The 20,178-nt window shown below is 41.4% G+C and overlaps 1 protein-coding gene across 2 annotated transcripts in view; it reads left to right on the top strand.

Moving 5' to 3' along the window:
* agap1 (ArfGAP with GTPase domain, ankyrin repeat and PH domain 1) overlaps positions 1–20,178 on the top strand; it is a 136,792-nt gene that overhangs the window by 108,305 nt on the left and 8,309 nt on the right. For both annotated transcript variants that reach the window (XM_026361007.2, XM_026361006.2), the window contains exons 14-16: positions 4,101–4,255; positions 5,222–5,312; positions 5,869–6,091. In XM_026361007.2, the coding sequence (XP_026216792.1) occupies positions 4,101–4,255; positions 5,222–5,312; positions 5,869–6,091 (469 nt within the window). The remainder of the gene's footprint in view (positions 1–4,100; positions 4,256–5,221; positions 5,313–5,868; positions 6,092–20,178) is intronic.

The raw sequence follows: 20,178 nt of genomic DNA, 5'->3' as shown, positions 1-20,178 counted from the left end.
AAGCTCAACATTTTCTGGATGCTCTGCCATCTCCACTGGGTAGTTTCAGACCTTGTCTTATTGCTTTTTGAGACAGAATCAAGCTAAAAACCAGACAAAAAACAGCTCATTAGAATTTGTAAATGCATCATCATGAATCAGCTCCTTTTCCAGTACAAGTAATTTGATCCGTTTTAATAAATGCATTTTTAAATATCCTGGCTGACATTACCTGTATAGACAGAAGCCACTGAGTGTGGTAAAGGCTCAGGTGGGGGTTTCCAGAGTAGAACTGAGTGGTGGGAGTGGTTCTTCAGTTGCACAGCCTAATGCCCCCCTCATTTTATTCATTAGCTGCAGCGGTGCGCTGGGTCAGCGCGCAGCATTTAAATCCAGAAACAGCATTTAATTTACGCCACAGAAAGGCAGGGCCTTTCTGGATTGTTGGTTTCCATAATTGTCAAGCAGCCAACCCCCCTCCACTCCCCCTGAAAACAGAGAATCATGGGAATTTAATTATGATGGGATTCTTGATCTTGACCCTGCAGGGCTCAACCAGAGCTTGATGGGTGGGCTGTCGCTTAGAAGGAAGAGACACTTGGTGTCAACCCAGGAGCTTCAAATCACACTCAGAGTTATCGTTTATCGTATCATTTTAAGCTGCTAAAGTGGTTTTGTTTTATACAGATGTTCTGTTGTTCTGAGTTGAAGAAGAAATACTAACAAGGATTCAAGACTGATTCTAAAATGTTCCTTAAAAGAACATTAAAGCAGTTTATTCTGAGGTGAATACCTGCTGCTTAGGATCCATAAGGCCTGTTCCAACTCCAAGAAACTTTCCAGAGGATCTAGGGTTTATATTTAGTTCTGAGGCAGCAGCTCAACCTCTAAAAAACTGATGAACCATTGGTGAAGCAGTTCAGGATCGTGTGGTTAATCTTCCCCCGACTTTGGTTCTGCCAAATCACACTTTCTTCAGGGTCTTTTACCCCAACAAAGGTTTCTGGACTTATAACAAAAAGCACCAGGAACTTTCTGGTAGAAATGCACCTGTAGAGCATTTTCTCACCATGTTCTCAAGTCAGACCCTGAGTCAAGTGTTTTTTAGTTTGAGAACACATATATCATCAAAGTAATAATGTTCTTTTAGAGTAGATCTGGATGTTTTTTTTTTTTTCATAAATATATTTTAAAAATCATGCATAATTTCACGTTTTATTTCAGCTTTGGTCAGATTATTGATTCATTTAGCAGCTAAATCAACCTCAGAGGAAACAAGACCATTAAATAAGGTTCTAATGATGTTTTATTAACTTTCCCTTTTTTGACTTTCACTAATGAATATTTGAATAAATATCATCATAGGTTTGATTTTCAATTCACTTTTCATCAAATTTCTAATAAGAAAGAAAAGCTTCAAGACGAATCATTTCATCTTTCAAAAATACATTCAACTTCCAATTCAAAATAAAAGTGTAGTTTAACCTTGAGCTCTTGTAAACAGTAGTTTCAATTAACACAAACTAATCAAGCTCAACTCATCAGCAGCCTGAAGCACCAAAGAGATGAGAATGATCCACTGCTATCTCCAGTAAAGAAAACTTTGGTGAGCAAAGGTGTTTTCAGTCTCTTTATCCTGGAAGTAGAAGGGTTTCTCAGCCAGTCTTTTGGCCTTAGGGCTTTCCCTTCCATCCTTCCTCTCTTCGGACAAGGCCATTGATTATCCAGAGTCAGGCCAGAGGGGAACTTCAGCTCTGGTGCTCTGAGATGCTCCCAATTAGCCAAATGACTGGAGTTGAGGAAGAGTAAACGGCCGTTCCCTCGCGGGCCGGCTCTGACCGCGCTACAACTGATTGAATCTCTTATCTTTTCACTGCTCCACTCCCGGCACACGTCATGAAACTGCTGCTTTCAGAAACGCTCGCCCAAAGTGTCACGAATGATTATCGACCTCCACCCTGAGATCTTCTCTGAACCTTCTTCCTGTGCACAGTACAGTCCAAATTCAAAAATGTATGTTTTCATTTAAACCTGGAAACAGAAGGAGAATTATTTCAGATTCTGACCTGTGTCTGGTCAGATTGAGTGAATTAGTGCCAAGCAGATGTTCAGATGCTGCTCAGATGTATTTGATTGACTCATCAGAGACTTGTCCAAGTAAATTAACTTTGTCAGTGTCATGGCTGGACTGATGGTTTCTAAAAGAGCACTGCATGGTACTCAAGGGACCGTTTTATCCTAAGCAGGATCAGGCACCAAACCCGACCACCCCAAACCATCAGAAGATCAACACATGAAGTTCTGTTCACTGAGTAACAGTAAAACAGCTTCATTACAGATACAGAGTTTGTTAAATAAAATAAGTCTGCAGTCAATAGAATCAGAGGATGAGTACGTGTGTGCAGAAGTCCATCCCAAGAATTCTGCGTTATTCCCGTTCCTAAAACATGGTTTAGCAGTGGGTCTCAAATTTGATTTCTGAATTGGAGCTAATGCTGAATTTTAAACATTACTTTTTGATATTGTCCTCTACTGCAGAAACTACTGAGCTTTATTTCCTTATGCATTGAAGACTCAGCTTTTTGTAGTCATGTAACCTCTTCAGCCTGTTTTTGTTGAGGGTCATACCAACAGAAACGGAGGAATCCTGGGAATTATCAGCTGCGCTGGAGGCCATCCTTTGATTAAGTGATTACCTCTGTGTCCTTCCCTGCTCCCCCCACCACCCCTGTCTCCTCACTGGGGCTAATTGTAAACAGAAGCTGCTTGTTGTCTGATCTGCTGTGGTGATGATACCGGCTCTCAGCCATGCCCCCACTTCACCTCCACTTCCCATCTCCTCTGTTCTTGGTAACGATTTCCAAATGTGCCGAAGCTGTTCACAAACACCTTTTTGCATGAGAATTGGCTCAGCATTGAAATGCTTATGTGTGGACATGCACAGTTCACTTTCAAACTTGATATTTAGCTTCAATGCCAAAGGTTCTTAAAAATTTTAAACAGGGACAGATGTGATGAATATGGAATCTGTTCAGACTGTGTGACACGGTAACTTTCCTCAACGCGCCAGGATCGACAGCTGGAGTCTGTTCTTCATTTGTAGACAAACACACATGCTCAAACACATTCATCCTAATTGACTCCTGATTGTCCCATTAACCTGTGAGGGGGTTCTGGGTAATAGATCCATATCCCCCCCCTTTCAGAAGCCCTGATTGTAATGAATGACCTCTCCCACACACGGTTCTAGGCCTTTGAGGGGGGGGCACATAATTTGGGTGACATCCTGGCCTTAGGCAGCAGGACGGGGTCAGGTAGGTCACCACTGATTGGTCCTGGAGAACAGGTGTCCCCTGGTCGGTGAGGGTTCTCAATAAGTAATTGAACAGTTCATTTAGTTGTATTAGTAGAAGTCTGTGTGTGGAGCAGTGACCACTCTGACACCAACAAACTTAAAGTATTCTGGAGGTTTGTTCCATTTGTGTGGTACATAAATGTTTTGGGGACAGGAAGCAGCCCTGTCCCAGACGATCCTGGGAGGCCAACCCGGCACAGACCCAGGGTCCTAACAGGTCAGGAGGCGTAAACCGACCACGAACAACTAAAACATGTTACATGACTAAAAGAGATGAAAAACAAAACCAAAAATGCAGAAAAGATGAATAAACATTTCAAACAAATGAACTCAGGTACAACTAGACCAAAATTCCCACATGTAATGTGAACTGGTGTCTTACTGGTAGTTTCACATCACTACCAGTACATTTAAACTGTTCAGTAACTGTCAGAAGACACAGGAAAGGAAACAAAGAGACCAGTCCAACCCACTGGATGATAGTTTGTCCCCAAGTATTGGAAATCCCTTGTTGAGCATCAGGTTTTTGTATCAGCTGGTTTAAGTTTCCAGAAGTACATTGTCCACAGAGCTGATGATATTTACAACAACCTATTCATTTAAGTTCAGATCTGTCCTCTTACAGTGTCTTTGAACGAGACACTGAACTCTTCTTCTAACTCTGGCGTTAACCAAATGGCCGAGGTGAAATGTGGCTGAATGTCTTTTTAAAGTGAAAGGACTTGAAAACAGTTCATGGACGGAATCTGGGTTTGTTCTCCAACAGAACAAGAGGAGAACTTCGAGTTCACAATCGTGTCACTGACGGGGCAGACGTGGCATTTCGAAGCCACATCATACGAGGAGCGAGACGCCTGGGTCCAGGTCATCGAGAGCCAGATCCTGGCCAGCCTGCAGTCCTGTGAGAGCAGCAAGAACAAGGTGAACATCACAAACCACAACCAGCACCATTTATAGAGGTAGTAGGTCGAACGGGGAATGAAAAACGGCAGCATTAACTAAAGTAGAAACTCATGTTGTCATACCAGACTGTATCTTTAATACACACCATCCTCCAGTATCCTAACCCTGCTCACACACTCACACACACACTCACACTCACATAATTAGAAAATACCAATTACTGTACCTAACATTCAGCCTCAGCGTTGCCATTTTCCACCTGCACATGCAGCAGCCGCTCCGCTCTCACTCAGGTCCTGCTGTGTTTACGCCTCAGGCTCTCAGCATTTTATTGTCCCCCACCCAAAACACCGTCCACCCCTCCCTCACCCCCTCTCCCATTCCATTTGTTGGCTGTGTTTTCATTCTTTCCTCAACATTAGTGGCTTTAGCCTCGAACGCAGCGGCACCGTTTAGACTCACATCTGTTTGTCTGTGTATGAATGTGTGTTTCTGTTTGTCTGCATGTGTTTGTGTGAAGATTTAAAGGAAGGAAAACCCTGAGTGTAATTCATACTATTATTATTGTTGTTGTTGTTGTTGTTGTTGTTGTTGTTGTTGTTGTTGTTGTTGTTGTTGTTGTTGTTGTTATTATTATTATTATTATTATTATTATTATTATTAGTACACATTAATTCATGACTAAGCCAATGATAAAAGAGTGTCACAGTCAGTGGGGACATTTCTCTTTATACTAACATACTTTTATTCAAGTATGATTTTAAATGCAGGACTTTTATTCAGTATTTTTATTATTTTTATTTAAGTAGATGATGTGAAAACTTCATCCACCATTAGATTGAGGTTTCTTCACTTGTTATCTAGACCAACAGTTGATAATCAGTTAGGATTAAGGTAATATTTCATGCCAAAATGCAGATTGTGGTGGATGTAAGGCCAGTTTGCTTAAAGCTTAATTATTTTTTGTGTCGTGTTTTGTTTTAGTCTCGTCTGACCAGCCAGACGGAGGCGATGGCTCTGCAGTCGATTAGAAGTATTCGAGGAAACGGTCGCTGTGCTGACTGCGAAGCTCACAGTAAGTAACAACCATCAACAAAATAACTGTTTAAAAATAGTTAGCCACTTTTTCAGCTCCACACGTCGTCTAAAATGTGCTGTTTCGGGTACAGCAGCACTTCAGCAGTGTGACAAGCTGATAATGATGTCGATTAAATGAAACAGAGAATTTATGTTTTCAATGCCACAGAAGTTACACAGCACTTAAAATGGTAATGTGACAAATGACAAATCCCTAGACATGGTGTGTATCTCTTGAAAAGAAGCTGTGTATTCATATCAGTAATGATAGTAGTGATGTTGTATTGACTAGAGAATGAATACTTGATGTTGCATCACTGAATTTTCCCACCTGTTAAAATCCAAGTAGAGGTCAGACAGTTAAAATTACTTTTATTAGTTATTATTAAATTATTGTTTGCTGAATGAAGTAAAGATGAAACTGGTGTTTTCCTAATGTTTACTGTAGGGAAGCTGTTTATCTCAGTACTAGAAAGTATTGCAGCTGATAGTAATCGAGGTAACTTTAAAAATACTGAACTGGTCCTTTAACATCGTCTCTATGTCTCCTCCAGACCCAGACTGGGCCAGTCTGAACCTCGGGGCCCTGATCTGCATCGAGTGCTCGGGCATCCACAGAAACCTGGGCACCCACCTGTCCAGGGTTCGCTCTCTGGACCTGGACGAGTGGCCGCTCGAGCTCATCAAGGTCATGTCAGCAATTGGCAACGAGCTCGCCAACGGCGTGTGGGAGGCCAACGCTCAGGGACGCCTCAAACCTGGACCAGACGCCAGCAGGTAGGAAACCCTCAAAGGAGTCGTAGGAAGTGTGTAGTAAGAACATAGATTTAGTTGATTTGTGAACTGTTGCTCTTTTACAGATCAGATATCACAGACTTTCACAATAAAAGGTAAAAGAAAGACAACGCAAACAAAACACTACTCAAAGTCTAATTAGAACACGATTGTGAGTAGTAGTAGAAATGGAGGCAGTTAGGACGAATGCATGAAGTAAAAATACTGTAAAACTGTAAAATATTGATCTTCAAAGTATTAAGTAATCTTTACAGTGCAGTATGTGCATATACTAATATTTGCCAGTGACGTGTGGAGGAGTGGTAGTAGGATGACGTAATTAAAAGTACAACTACTCACACCATCACTGATTTTTCACCAGTGGTTGTAGTAGTTGTAAATTTAATTCATCTGTGATATAGTGAATTGTCAGTGAACATGTTTACATCTAATCACAGAGAGTATGACCCAGTCTTTCTCTCTTTGTCTCTAAATATTTATAAAGACTGTATCTGCTTCAGTGTAGCGCAGCCAGCTGCAGTTAGGGGGCAGTGTTTCAGTGTGGTTTTAGAGACAGCAGAGTTCATACACGATGTGTTAGTTATTGACAGAAATGCCTACAAACCCTGTGTTGTTTTGTAGACCACAGGGGATAGTAACAAATTGGTGAACTTTAGCGTGACGTTTGGTGTTGATCAGTGTGTGTGTGTGTGTGTGTGTGTAATTATCAGGCGTTGCAGCTCTGGGAAGCCAGCAGCCATCATAACAAATTAGAGCTGACTGCCATCCGCATAAAGATCGACTTCCCCATCCTCCCCCTTCCACTCACACCCCCCCAACACTCATTAGTCAACAGAAGCACCTTATAATTACTCCCCACATAACCCCAGTACTCGCACTCCGACACACAGTGTGTACAGATATGCTCACAGATACAGTGGCAAGAATTTCATGGTTTTCTGAATCATTTGTCATAAAATGTGATGTGATCTTCATATAAGTCAAGAGTATTAACAAATCTGATGTGCCTAAAATAATAACACAACAAAAAATTCTGATCTTTCACATCTTTATTGAGAACAACTATAAAAACCCCATGGTGATAGTGGAAAAAGTATGTGAACCCTTGGAATTAATAATTGTTGTTGGCAATAATAACCTCAATCATTCGCTTCCTGTAGCTGTGGATCAGACCTGCACATTGTTAGGTGGAAATTTTAGCCCAGTCACATTCTTTGGACGTCTCATGTGTGGCTCTCTTCAAGTCGTTCCAGAGCATCAGTTGAGATCTGGGCTCTGACTTGGCCAATCCAAAAGGTGGATTTTGTTTTTCCTGATACCATTTTGTGGTGTGTTTTGGGTCATTGTCCTGTAACATCACCAACTTCCACAAAGTTTCACCTGAAGTACAGACATTCTCACATTATGCTAAAGAATTTTTTCATACACTTGGGAATTTATCTTTCATGGTGTTCTGCCATAGACACCCTGCTAGTTCAATGTTTTATCTACTGTAGACTCAGGTACACAGATGTTAATTGGTTCAAATGATGCCTTCAAATCTTGGTCTCTCCGGTTGTTTCTTTACCTCATTCTTGTTCTTCGTGCTCTTGGGGTCATTTTGACTGGTCGCCCACTCCTTGGTAGAGTAGCCACAGTCCCAAAGTGTCTCCATTTGTAGATTGTTTTCCCTACTGTAGACTGGTGAATTTCTCAAGTCCCTTTCTAGCTTTAAGTAAATCAACGATTCTTGATCATAGATCCTCTGGAAGCTCCTTTTGGAGAGACATGGCTCACATAAGCATAATCTAGTTGTGCGAAGCAAACTCAAAAAGTTAGTGTTTTTTGTCAGTCGTAGTAGCTCTAGTCCTCCAAACACCTCCAAACTAATTTTCTTAACTTATGCTAACACTTGACTCCAATTAGGTTTTTGAGGGTTTTTGAGAGGTTCACATACTTTTTCCACTCAGACTGTGAGGTTTTTATGGTTGTTCTCAATAAAGACATGAAAGATCAGAACTTGTTTTTTATTATTTTAGGAACATTATATTATATATATTTGTTAATACTTAGATGAACTTGGATGAATCAGTGTATTAGTACCTAATAAACTGTCTGCTCAGTTTATAACAGCAACACATAGAGGTAAGCTGTTGGGTGCAGTCACACTCTGCAGAATGCAACACATTAATCCACCTTTAGCCACACTGACTTACAGGCACTGAACACACACACACACACACACACACAGTGAGAGCAATCTTTGAGTATTGATGTACCATTAGCCCTCCTCCATCAGAGTGCTAATGCTTTTATTGTTGCTCATGTTCCTATTTATTTATGAATCTGAAGCATGTTTCCCCTGAAGAGATTAGAGAAGGAGGTCAATATTATCTCAATTAACCTGCGACGCTTCACTGCAGCTCCATCTCTCTCCCTCTCTCTCCATCCTGTCGATAGTATTTATCAGTGCATTCCTTAAGTGGCTCGCTGTTTGTCGTTTCCCCTCCATAAATCCCTCCAGAGGTCTTCCTCTCTGTCTCTGTTCCTTCCATCATTTCTCTGTGTAGTACAACTTTTATCCTTTCAGTTGCACTTCAGGGTTTCTCAAGCATTTCTCAATAACAAAACCAAAACGCTAATTTGCAGTTTCTTTACAAAGTTTTCGATGTGAGTGTGGAAAGATAATTTATTAAGCAAGCAAAGGTTTTTAAGATCTTATCTATGAAAGATGCACTAGTTCAAATAAACTTTGCTTTGTACCTTGTTCCTCACTTGAACTGTAGGTCGCTTTGGATAAAAGCGTCTGCCAAGTGACTAAATGTAAATGTTTTATTTTTTACCTCTTTGTTCTCCATCGCTCTCTTTCATCTAAACTACGTCTATCAATCCATCTGTCTCGCACACACACATAAACACTGAGAGGAAGGTGTGGAGGTTTTATGACAGCTTTATGGAGTGCGAGTGACAGTCTATGAAATGATATGTAGAAGGTGTGTCACCAGGGTTATATCCACTCAACACTCACTGCTCCTCTTATATTACAACGTGAGACGCCAACAAACATAAAAATATTGTTAAATACATTAAAATACTCTCTGATACAGAGTGTCAGTTACAATATTATAGCACCAGTTTGTATGAGATTTTTAATGTGTCTAACGACTTTTCTCAATTTAGCTCTTTCATAGTTTGACTGTGACTTTCCACCAATAATAAAAAAAAACACGTCTTATTCAGGTCAAGATGTTTAATCGAGATACTCCCACATAAAAGGAAATACGGCGTGAAAACAGGCCCTTGTTGAGTTGGAGAATATATAAGAGTATAATAGGTGTAAAATACATAGAAAATCTGTTTATCTAAATAAAATGGCAAAGACAAGTACCCAGAATTAACCGTTGTGGGACAGCTATACTAAAATTATACTAAAAAATAGTGGAAAACTGTAAAGATCTAAATCTAGTAAGTGTTGAAACAACAAATTGGAAAGAAAAAATATAATAAAAATAAATGAAATAGCATTTAAATTGAGATCTTTTATACCAAAATTTTATTTCAAGAAAAGTTTGTTAGAAGAAAATAAGCAAGTACATTTAGTGAGTATCATATTAGTACTGGAATGTGTTACTCAAACTTGTTTGATTATAGAAATCATGTTAGGTTTTACATTAGTTTAAAAAAGGGGAAACCAAACTATAAACTGCTAACATGACATAACTCCTCCACAATCAAGTAACAGAAACCTCCATAAAAAAGTAAAAGACACAGAACACAGTATGTTGAGGTTGAGGTAGGAGAAAAGGCAAAAGGAGGCTTTGTCCAGGCAGCAGCAGGGTTGGGAGGTGGAGGCAGAGAGAGGGAGGGGGGCTGATGGATGGAAAAATGCCCTCCCCTCGTGGTCTCTCAAGTGAGTAATAGAGGCCGAAATTTCATTTTGCAAGTGGCTGATTTAATGATCCAAAGGGTAATTAATGGCCTGATTATCTTAATGTTAAATATGGCCAGCAGCAATTACACTGACCTCCTGTCTGTCAAGGTCTGGCCCCCCACTCTTGCCTTCCAATTAGGTCCTGTTTAGAGATTTTGGAGGGGGGGTAGAGAGAGGGCTGGATGGATCGACAAAGGGAGGAAAGAAGTGAGAAAAGAAATGGGTACTTTAAAGAAAGGAAAGAGAAAAGGAACTGGACAGAAGGAGTTATGGAAAACAGAAAATGAAGGTATGAATGTGGAGGGTTACATGTGTAGAAAGGAAGGAGAAAGGAACCATAGTAAGACTGGGAGGAGGAAGCATGGATAGAGCCAAGAGGACTTTTAGGAAGGGAGGTGCATTAGTATGGCCGTCAGTATTAAACACCTCCATTTTTTTCCCTCCTACACCCACCGTCCCTCCCCCGTCGACCTCCCAGTCGGACTGGAGGGAGGAATTATGTTCGGAGAGACCACACTTTCCCTCCATGACGCCAGCTTCCTCAAATGAGATATGTGACAGGGCCGATCCCCGGCATCTCCAACTGTTGTCATCATCTCTTTATCTTCCCCCTTTCCTCTCATTTGAACCCCCCATTCATCCTGCTCCCTGTACGTCTGCCTACAGCGACGGCCAGTCCAGGTTTTATTAACATCAGCGAATCTCACTGAGGGGAGGGAGGGGGTTCTGTCTGCGCTAATCGTTTTAGGGCTGGAGCTCATCGCTGCAAATACAACATGTTGCCATGCCTGTTCATCACCACAATGCTTCATTATGAAGGGAGATACTTGTTGACATGCACCCCTTGCAGTGGTGAAGACAAGGGGACAGCATAGCATGGAATAAGCTGTGAAGCTCGGAGGGTGGTTACAGTGTGCATGAACACCATCCGTGCCAGCTCTGCTACGCCAGAGGGATCCTGTTAGAAGTATTTTTCGCTCTGGTACAAACCACAAAAAGACTCAACCGTCCTCTAAACGTTCCCATTAACCTCTGGCTGCCTGCGGTCAGCCGTCATCACCTCATCTGGCTTGGTTGCCCGGTGCCACACTGCAGCTGATGCCACTGCTGAAGGCGCTGCTAAGTTTGGGCATGCTGCCCATTGTGGAGCACCCACAGGGGCTTACTGGCTTGGCCAGAGCTGCTGCAGCACCCTTGGTTCTTGGCGCCACAGCTCATTGTTTTAATTATCTGTCGAGTGGTGCATCAACACCAGCACCCAAGGCCTGCTCAGGCTCTTTTTGACGCAGCATGTTAGCAGGCCTAAGAGGACAGCAAGTGACAGCACTGCTAATCCGACCTCCTGGCCACCGAACTGGGGAGGTGGTTGGCAGATATGCGCCTCCATTCCCTAGACCTTGTGTGTCCTCAAACTCCAACCCCCCGCCCTTCCCTCATACTAACTATTGACCTTTGGCGGTCTGTTGAAGAGGGTCAGCACATGCATCTCTGATTTCTTCATAGTTTTGCTTCAGTGGGCCAAAAATTTTGCAGTTCTTTAACTCTGGAAACAGCAAAGAAAGAAAAGTAACAGACCCAAGAAATAAAAACCAAGTTTTATTATCTAAGTTCTATATCTATTGTTATGAATACCAAAACATATATGAATTTTTTCCCCAAATTAAATATCCAAACCTCTGAAACCATGTCGGTATCTCAGTGATTTACAGCAGTTCAAATTGGTTTACAGGTGTCCTTAAACCTTTTGAAGACAAAGAGCAACAGAAAGTTTGACATGAATTAAATAAACAGCAACTGTTGAATCTACATATTTGTTTAGTCAACCTGACTAACTTTTAACTCGTAACAGGATGGTCAGTATTGATTAGTTAGAACAAAATAACCATTCCATCTAAACATGAACATTTTTACTTATATCTTGAATATAAAATGTCATTTTGTCACCATTGTCACAAATCTGTAGAAACCTTGTAAATATAGAATGGGGTCTGCTAGAGGCGATGACCTTAGAAGGAATCATGAGGAATCACGTTGGGGTTCAGTGCACGGTGCGAACAATAGGAGGAGGTAGAGATATGTAGGTTCTGGGGCGCTACACCTTAATTAGACAGCAGAAAAATGAGCTAGAATGAGGGCGGCTAAAGGATGAGCACGCAGGGCTACCTCACCACCACACACTTAACATCAGGCCCCACATGACGAATGCACAGCCAGTAATAATTCAGCAGCAGGTCTGTCGGCACTGGGAGCCAGGAGAGGGGAAAGAATAAGGGCCCTTTATGGGAACAGATTAGTCTTGTTCCCCCCTAAGAAAAGGCCAGCGCTAACAGATTTAAAATTAGACCACAGGCTTTTAATCTGGGCCGGGGTGCAGGTGTGGCAGGCGGCCCGACACCACAGCGAGATTGGGCTCAGGGGACCAGATGGGGCGACTGGGACAAGGAGGCGGGCATAGGGCCCCACATCACAAGATAATTGCCCCCCAGGGTCAAAGGCAGTGGTTGGGAAGGAGGGGGCAGCCCTGACTCGTACCCCATAAAACCCAAACTCATATCCATCTCCCACACACACCCCTCCCCTCCTGATTCTGTGATCATACTGGTGTGATTCGAAATGGACACAGGCCACAACAGCCTCGTCTGCTGCAGACATGGGAGGAAATATCATTAGCAACAGATTTAAAGTCACGTTCATCATTATCAATTACAGCTGTAGTCTGAGTATTCGTGGCAGTGTCGTACCTTTGTATTCCCTAGTTCAATGTGTTTGTGTGTGTACGCATCATGTTCTGAAACCCATTATCTTCACATCACATAGAACCTCAAATATTTAAATTAGATTTTATTCTATTTAATCCAGTGGTTCTCTGCCTTTTCTGACATATCTGTATCTTTCAACTCATTCTTAGGCTTAAAATGAAATATTTCAGCTAGTATATATTACTGTGGTTCATGTTAGTCTTAAATTAGATAAATGGACCATGTATCATTGTGTATATTGTGTCACAAAAATAATTTTCTTCTAATTTATCTTCTTTGAAAACGTTTTTACTTAAAGCTAGGCTCAAAGCAACAGCATGATATGGGGTTGTTTTGAGGGTTACAAGATAAAGAACATAGGATTGTTTAAAATCGAGTCAAAAACTATCTAGAAACACAAAATCTACTATTGCAAGCAAACATATGGATAATTAATCAGTTCTTTAGTAAAAAAGTGAATTCATTTTGTATTTCAAGAAGAATGATTAAGGAGCTTAGTCAATAAATAGAAATGGATGATTCTTTTCTTTTTTATTCCATAATTTCGATCAAGAACAACTTATAATTTAGCAATTTATAATTTTCTTTACCTTGTACAGCAAGTTTGTTTCCAAACTGTCTGATTCAGGTTTTGTGATCTATAGAGATTTATTACAATATTACAGGCAAAGTTTTTGGAATCTTGTTTAATGATAAGGTTGTGTATACACAAAATATTATAAAGGCTTCAGAAACCAGCCACATCAAAACTCCAGGTAACAAATGGAATTGATTAGTGTGATATTTTGTGATCTCTTACATACATATAAGTTTGAAATAAGTGGAATGAGGTTTTATACGAATAACTTTGAGTTATTATGATGTTTCCCGTGAGATCAGCCATGAACACTATGTGTATATCCATTTGTGGATTGCTCATGTCCACCCATGTGTGTATCTGTGTGTGTGTCGCTGCCTGTGATCCAGTGTGTGCAGATTGAGTCGAGCTCCATTTCATCTGCGTCGGTTAACTAGCTGATCCCGCCTGCCATCATCTCTCCGCCATTATCTGCAGCCCCTGCTGATTCGAGCCGAGCCCACGGCCTGCATTTTAAACAGCACACTCATATAAAGGAGGAGAGTCTCCTGACAGGCAGGGCCAGTGCAAATGTTGAAAAATAATTGGCCCTACATTCTAATTCATCTGTAAAAGGGAGGCCTTGATTAAATTAGTCCTAATAGACATTATTTTGTACATGACTGCCTCGCCGCTGCCCGTAACCGTGTCCCCCAACTCGCCTAACAAGCCCTCCAATTTACTATTGACATTAAGCCGGATGACACGAGCCAATCACCGGACCATTCATCGTTTGTCATCATGGCGAGGTTATGCTAATGTGGGCTAAAAGCACAAACTAAATGCACATTCTTTATGCCTGAGTCATCAGATTAACCTTGCTGTCCTCTCCCCCCTCCTTTGCCTTATTTTAATAATGAAGAAATAAATAACGCTCTCTACATGCGTGACTCCTCTGTCCATCCTCTCCCAGTCGCCGGCCTCATTCTGCTCCTTCTCACCATAAGCCGGAGGGGCCGAAATGAATCTGTACACCAACGGTAAGAGTCTGCCCCTCACCCCCACCCTTTGGCTAATTGGCTCAGTCGCCAAATTGCTCATACAATAAAGAAAAGGGAGAAGGGGGGTAAAAAAACTCAACGACAGAGTTGTCCTCGTGTTTGTCTGTAATGTGTTTGGATTGAATGGGTTCACAGTGAGTCTCAGCCAGCTGGTAAACACTGGAAAGCTTCAGCCACAGAGAAACATCGACCTCTTTCATTTAGGAACTCTCCTAATACACCAAAAGTGTTTAGAGCTTTGAAATGAACTGAGAAGGAGACGATCTGTATCTGTCTTCACAATGTTTCTTCACTTGTTTGTGCTGTGTATGTAACGCTGCATGACTAGAAGTGAATAGAGGAACGTGTACAGTGAACAGTGAATTATGAACATTTTTACCTTCAGACTGTATTTTTTTGTCATTGGCAGCACTTTAAAAATTCACATAAATTAAGCATCAAACACTTTTCAGTAGTTGTGGTATCTTCAAAAAGTCCCACCACCAAAAGCACTACAGAGTACACGTCTAAAAGCATCACACAAGTGAACTTCATTTTTCATCTTCGCTTCTTCTTTCCTTTTTTCTCTGAGCGTTGGGTCTAGAGAAACTCTGGCTCTGCATTAATCCCCCCGTCCCTTTTCCTATACTGTGGTCAGGCCACTCATCTGCATCTGGCTAATCTAGTAGGAAATGTCAATGGCTTCCCGGCCACAAGGTCTGAGTCGTCAGGGTCATCACTGCTTCTGTTGTGTCTTTCAGAAGCAGGAAATGTATGTTGTCAGTAAACTGGGACACAGATATATTGGACCTGATTTGTAGAAGGAAAGCACAAAGGTTTGTTGTCTGTCCATCGTAGCACTAATTCTGTAACGTGGTGGATAATAAAGCTTTCTTCGTGTTGGCAGTGATGGATTTGTTTCCCTTTATTTAACCGTACCTGTCTTACTCTTTCTCTTTGTTAACTTTCTAATCCTGTTTAATTTGTTTCTCAATCCTGAGTAATGCTAAGTTTTTCTGTCTCTCAAATTGAAATTTATTACATTTATATTTAATGTTAGTGTTCGTTTTATCTCCATTTGGATCATGACAACATCATGTGAACTTGCTCCATGACCCCTGGGACTCTTGATCCGACTTGTGGACAGTTAATTATCAGTTTATCTGAATGGGATTTCAGATCTCTAGTTCCCTGATTTATCATCAAGTTGCTTTAAAGATTTTAGATTAGCAAAGATGTCCTTTCTGTCCCTCGTTTCTCTACTCTCCTTTCTGTTTTACTACCTTTACTTCTCCTCTCCCGTTTCTTTTTCTGAAACCTCCCCCTTTTCTCTCTCTCTCTCTCTTTGTATCTGTGCAGCATCGTTGAAGCATTGCGTTTCAGCCGACTGCTCAACTTACCGTCGATTTGGCCCATTTCTCCTCTACCTCTCCACCTTTTCTTCCAGTCTTTCTCTCCTCATTTGCATTGTCTTTCTCTTTTTTTATATTTGTCCGAGTTAACCCCTCCATCTCTGTCTAGTCTAGTCTCATTGCTGGTTTCAGTCCAACTCACTCCCCCCATTCTTACCCAGACCTTTCTCACCCCACCACCCTCTCTTTAATTATCTGTGCCTATCCAAGGGCAGCTAACGACCAGCTAAGAAAGGCTAATTGATTTCAGCCTCTTTTCCACTTCTTTCCTTTTGTCATTTCTTCCCTGCTGTAAGATAAAAAAAAGAAAACAAGTCATACTGGTTTTCTGGATGAATTTTTGAAAGGAGGGCTCCGTATTTTGCTTCTCACCTTGTTAGAAAATCCACATGACTGTGTGATGGTGATTCATCTTAAATGCACATTAGGTCAGGCAGTTAGCTGATGCTCTTATCCATGCTCTATCTATTAATCTATTAATTAGAGGGCTAATTAGGCCAGAAGAGAAGCCACTGACACCATGTCACTCTTAACCCTGTTTCCTACTTCTCATTACCTCACACACACACTCACCATCCTGCAGACTGTAATTAATGATGGGCTTTAACAGCAGCGTGTTGGCTCATACATCTCAGCTCATGGCTCTAGGCTGAGCTGGAGAATCCTCTTTTTGTCTGAACTAAACTTTTCTGGTTGTGGTCACATGTAAACCCCACTTTTCAAGGTTTTAGTTTGAAATAATTTGAAGTAGATTCCAAAATCTATAACCGTGTATATGAATGAATAAATGGTTTAGTGGAAAGTCCTTTCAGTGCAGTGTTGGACATACCTGACATCTGTACATAAATACTTATTGGGCTTTTTAGAGCTTAATCCTGTGTTAATGTTTGTACTATGACACGTCCGGTTTGTTTTGTTTGTATTTGAGAACAGAAAACAAACAAATGTTTGCAAAACAAATACAACAACACTTGGTTTGGATTAGAGAATATTTTATTCCAATCAATCAATCATTGACTTTGGTTTTGTTGTGTCTCCTTGAGTTCTGAGCTAATTATGATAATTAGCCTGCTGTGATTATCAGGGTGTGTGTGCCGGCTTTCAGCTCCCACTCCTCACTTTGTTTTGGGGTTATGGATAGATGACCTTCTTAAACACACCCTCACTGGGATGTCCAGTTGGGACAACCACCCCCTGGCTTTGCGTGGACAGGAAACTCAATGTGTATGTAAACACAGCTGGAGAAAGCAGGCGCTCAGGGGGAACGTCGACACTACACACACACAACAAACACACAGAAACACAATGCAGCCTGTCCTGAGCTCAAACAACAGGCAGGAAATCACAGAAGCCTATTGGGCCCAGTTTGACTCCCTGAGTGACCCCAGACAAAATCATATTACGCCCCATCGTTTCCAGCAGCAACCAAGAGCTGACACCAAAAACACAGCAGCTGATGAAGTTGTCAATCACCCACCAACAAGTTCTCCATCCTGAACAACCCGAGTTTATTTGTCCTTACGCTCTAAAATAGAAGACTCTTCATCATGTGGGTTATACTTTATGTGAATGATTTAGATTTAGAGCCAAATTATGAATTATTTAGAAAACAATATGTATTAGTATGTTTCATGGTAACAGTAAATAAATACACAAATGATGACATAAACATTAATCTGTATCCTTTCACCCCAAGCAGACGGTCAGAGAGCTGTGCAGAAGCGGCTGGTTAGTGTAGTGGTACCATCACTGCCTCCCATGTGGGAGACTGGGGTTCAAATCCCAGCCATAGCCTACCTCCAGTAGGGGTCCTTAGGCAAGACCTCCTGTAAGTTGCTTTGGATAAAAGCGTCTGCTAAATGTAAATGAAAGTGAACACTGATAAAACAATAAGCCTCATCATTAGATACTAAACAAATCCAGTAATATAAAATGGGAGGGGGGCTTAAAAAGAATTAGTCTTAAAATTTCTTACTTAAAAGTAAGTCGCAGTACCTCCCTAAACATTTTGTGCCGTATGTATTTAAAAAGAAAAACATACTATAGCTGTATCATTTGATATTTAACTTTTAAATTCAAAATTAAATCAGGTTTCAGTCATTTTGTCTACTTTCAGCCTGTGTCTTGTTGATGTAATGAAGTAATGAAGAAGTTGTTGAAGTAATGAAATAAAGCAGAAGTGTGAGACGTGTTTCTACTAGTCACCGTACATCAGATGCAACAGTAGAATCAGTAGACGTATGAAATCTTGTTTCCTCTGGCTGGTGTAATTTTTATCATTTAATTTAACTGACACACACACACACACACACACACACACACATCCCTAACCCCTCTGGGCTCCTGTTGACATATTTGATGTGTGTGTGTGTGTGTGTGTGTGTGTGTGTGTGTGTGTATGTGTGTATTTCGCTGTCACAAACCATCTCACCGGGATTCATGTTTAATTATCTACCCAGCATGCCTCGGTGCTGGAGCACGACGCTTCGTCTAATGGGAAGTGAAAGGGGACACGCACACAGATTAACACAAAAAATAAGAGTGTGTGCACGCAGAAGACACATGCTAACACATACTGTCACACACAGAAACACACACACATACACTCTCAGTGTGGTTAATTAGTGCAATTAGCCTCTCCGCTGTCCAGAGCTGTGTGTTTTCAGGACTCGTTAGCTCGTGATGGCGGCGAGTCGCTGTTTATTGCAGCACATAAACACACATGCAAACACACATAAGGACAATGAAACAACCCCAACATGGATTATAAAAGTAGATTAAAACACTGAATGGAGAAAACAAGGAGACACATTCTGACCCATCTGGCTTTCGACAGTTCAGCCGTTACCGTGCAGCCCTGAACGCCTCATACACACACATCTCTGCCAGGCCCTTAGCAACTCCAGCAGCGGAGGAAGGCATGCGTTTCCTGGGTCCAGTGGCCTCACATTTCCTCTCCGTCCTCTGGAGGACAGAAGGCCAGAGTCCCGCTGAGCACGCACACACACAAACAGACACACACTGAGCGACACCTCCAGGCTTTGTCCGGGTGCTGTCGGCCGTAGTCTGGTGTCCAGCCTCCCCACTCTCTCTCTGGGCCGAGGCAGGAAGGAAGAAGCCCCCGGGACATTCCGTGATGCTAGCTGCTGCTGCTGCCCCACCCACCCCCCAAAACACACACATATACACACACTGGTCTCCAGGAAGAGAGTTAATGAGATTCTGCCAGGTTCCCACACTGACCAATAACTTTTTTTACTTTTTCATTGTCTTTTGTTTTTTCTCTGTCTCATCCTCTTTTCCCACAGTTTTGTCTCCCGGCACATTTCACAGTAACACCATAAAACTAGAAAGAGCCGCCTCGGTTCTGAAGCCTTTGTCTTCAGCAGTTTCGATTATTGAACACACTGTATCTGACCCAGAGTAGAAAGTAGTCTAAAATCCCAAATGTTCACAATTCAACATAAACGACGCTGTGCGTTTTAGCCACAGTTTCTTCACCTTGTTGTGCACATGCTTCCTGGAATTTACAGTGATTTGAGTTCAAACAGTCAATTGAAATTTTGACACCTGATAAAGTAACGGGTCACTGAAATCTTGGAAAGTCTTGATTAGTAAAGTTGAGGTGTGAGATGTGAAATTTGATCAAAGATTGTATAAAAGTCAAGTTGATTCTTAAACATTAAACTTATCTGCTATATATCACTTCATTTAGTGAAAACTGTAATTCCTCGATTGACAGAAGAAAGAATGTTTCAAATCATTGGATGAAGTCAGTTATTTATTAACTTTCAGTGGTTGACAGATACTTTCAATACTTACTGATACGTTTTTTAATTTAGACCAGATTTATCTTCACTCTCTTGGAGTCCTAAAAGTAAAAGTACTAATCTCCACAGTGATGATCAGAGATGCTGATAGTGTTCATCACTGCAGAAGATTTGAATGATCCCACAGAGATAGAAACACTCAGCTAAAGAACATCAATAAGATTTAATCAGGTGAAGTTCTGTGAATCTTTGAAGGACAAGAAACTATTTGAATCTGTTACGTTTGGTTTTTGTTTAATTCTGTTGCCAAATGTGTGAGTTCATTACAGATCATGGTACAAACACACACACACGTACACAAACACACACACACATGTACACACACACACACACATGTACACACACACACACACGTACACACACACACACACATGTACACACACACACACGTACACAAACACACACACACATGTACACACACACACACACACACGTACACACACACGTACACACACACACATGTACACACACACACACGTACACACACACACACACACACATGTACACACACACACACACATGTACTCACACACACACACGTACACAAACACACACATGTACA

The sequence above is a fragment of the Anabas testudineus genome, chromosome 2 (assembly GCF_900324465.2).
Source record: "Anabas testudineus chromosome 2, fAnaTes1.2, whole genome shotgun sequence".
NCBI classification, from domain to species: domain Eukaryota; kingdom Metazoa; phylum Chordata; class Actinopteri; order Anabantiformes; family Anabantidae; genus Anabas; species Anabas testudineus.
This window is presented reverse-complemented; position numbering and strand designations above follow the sequence as displayed.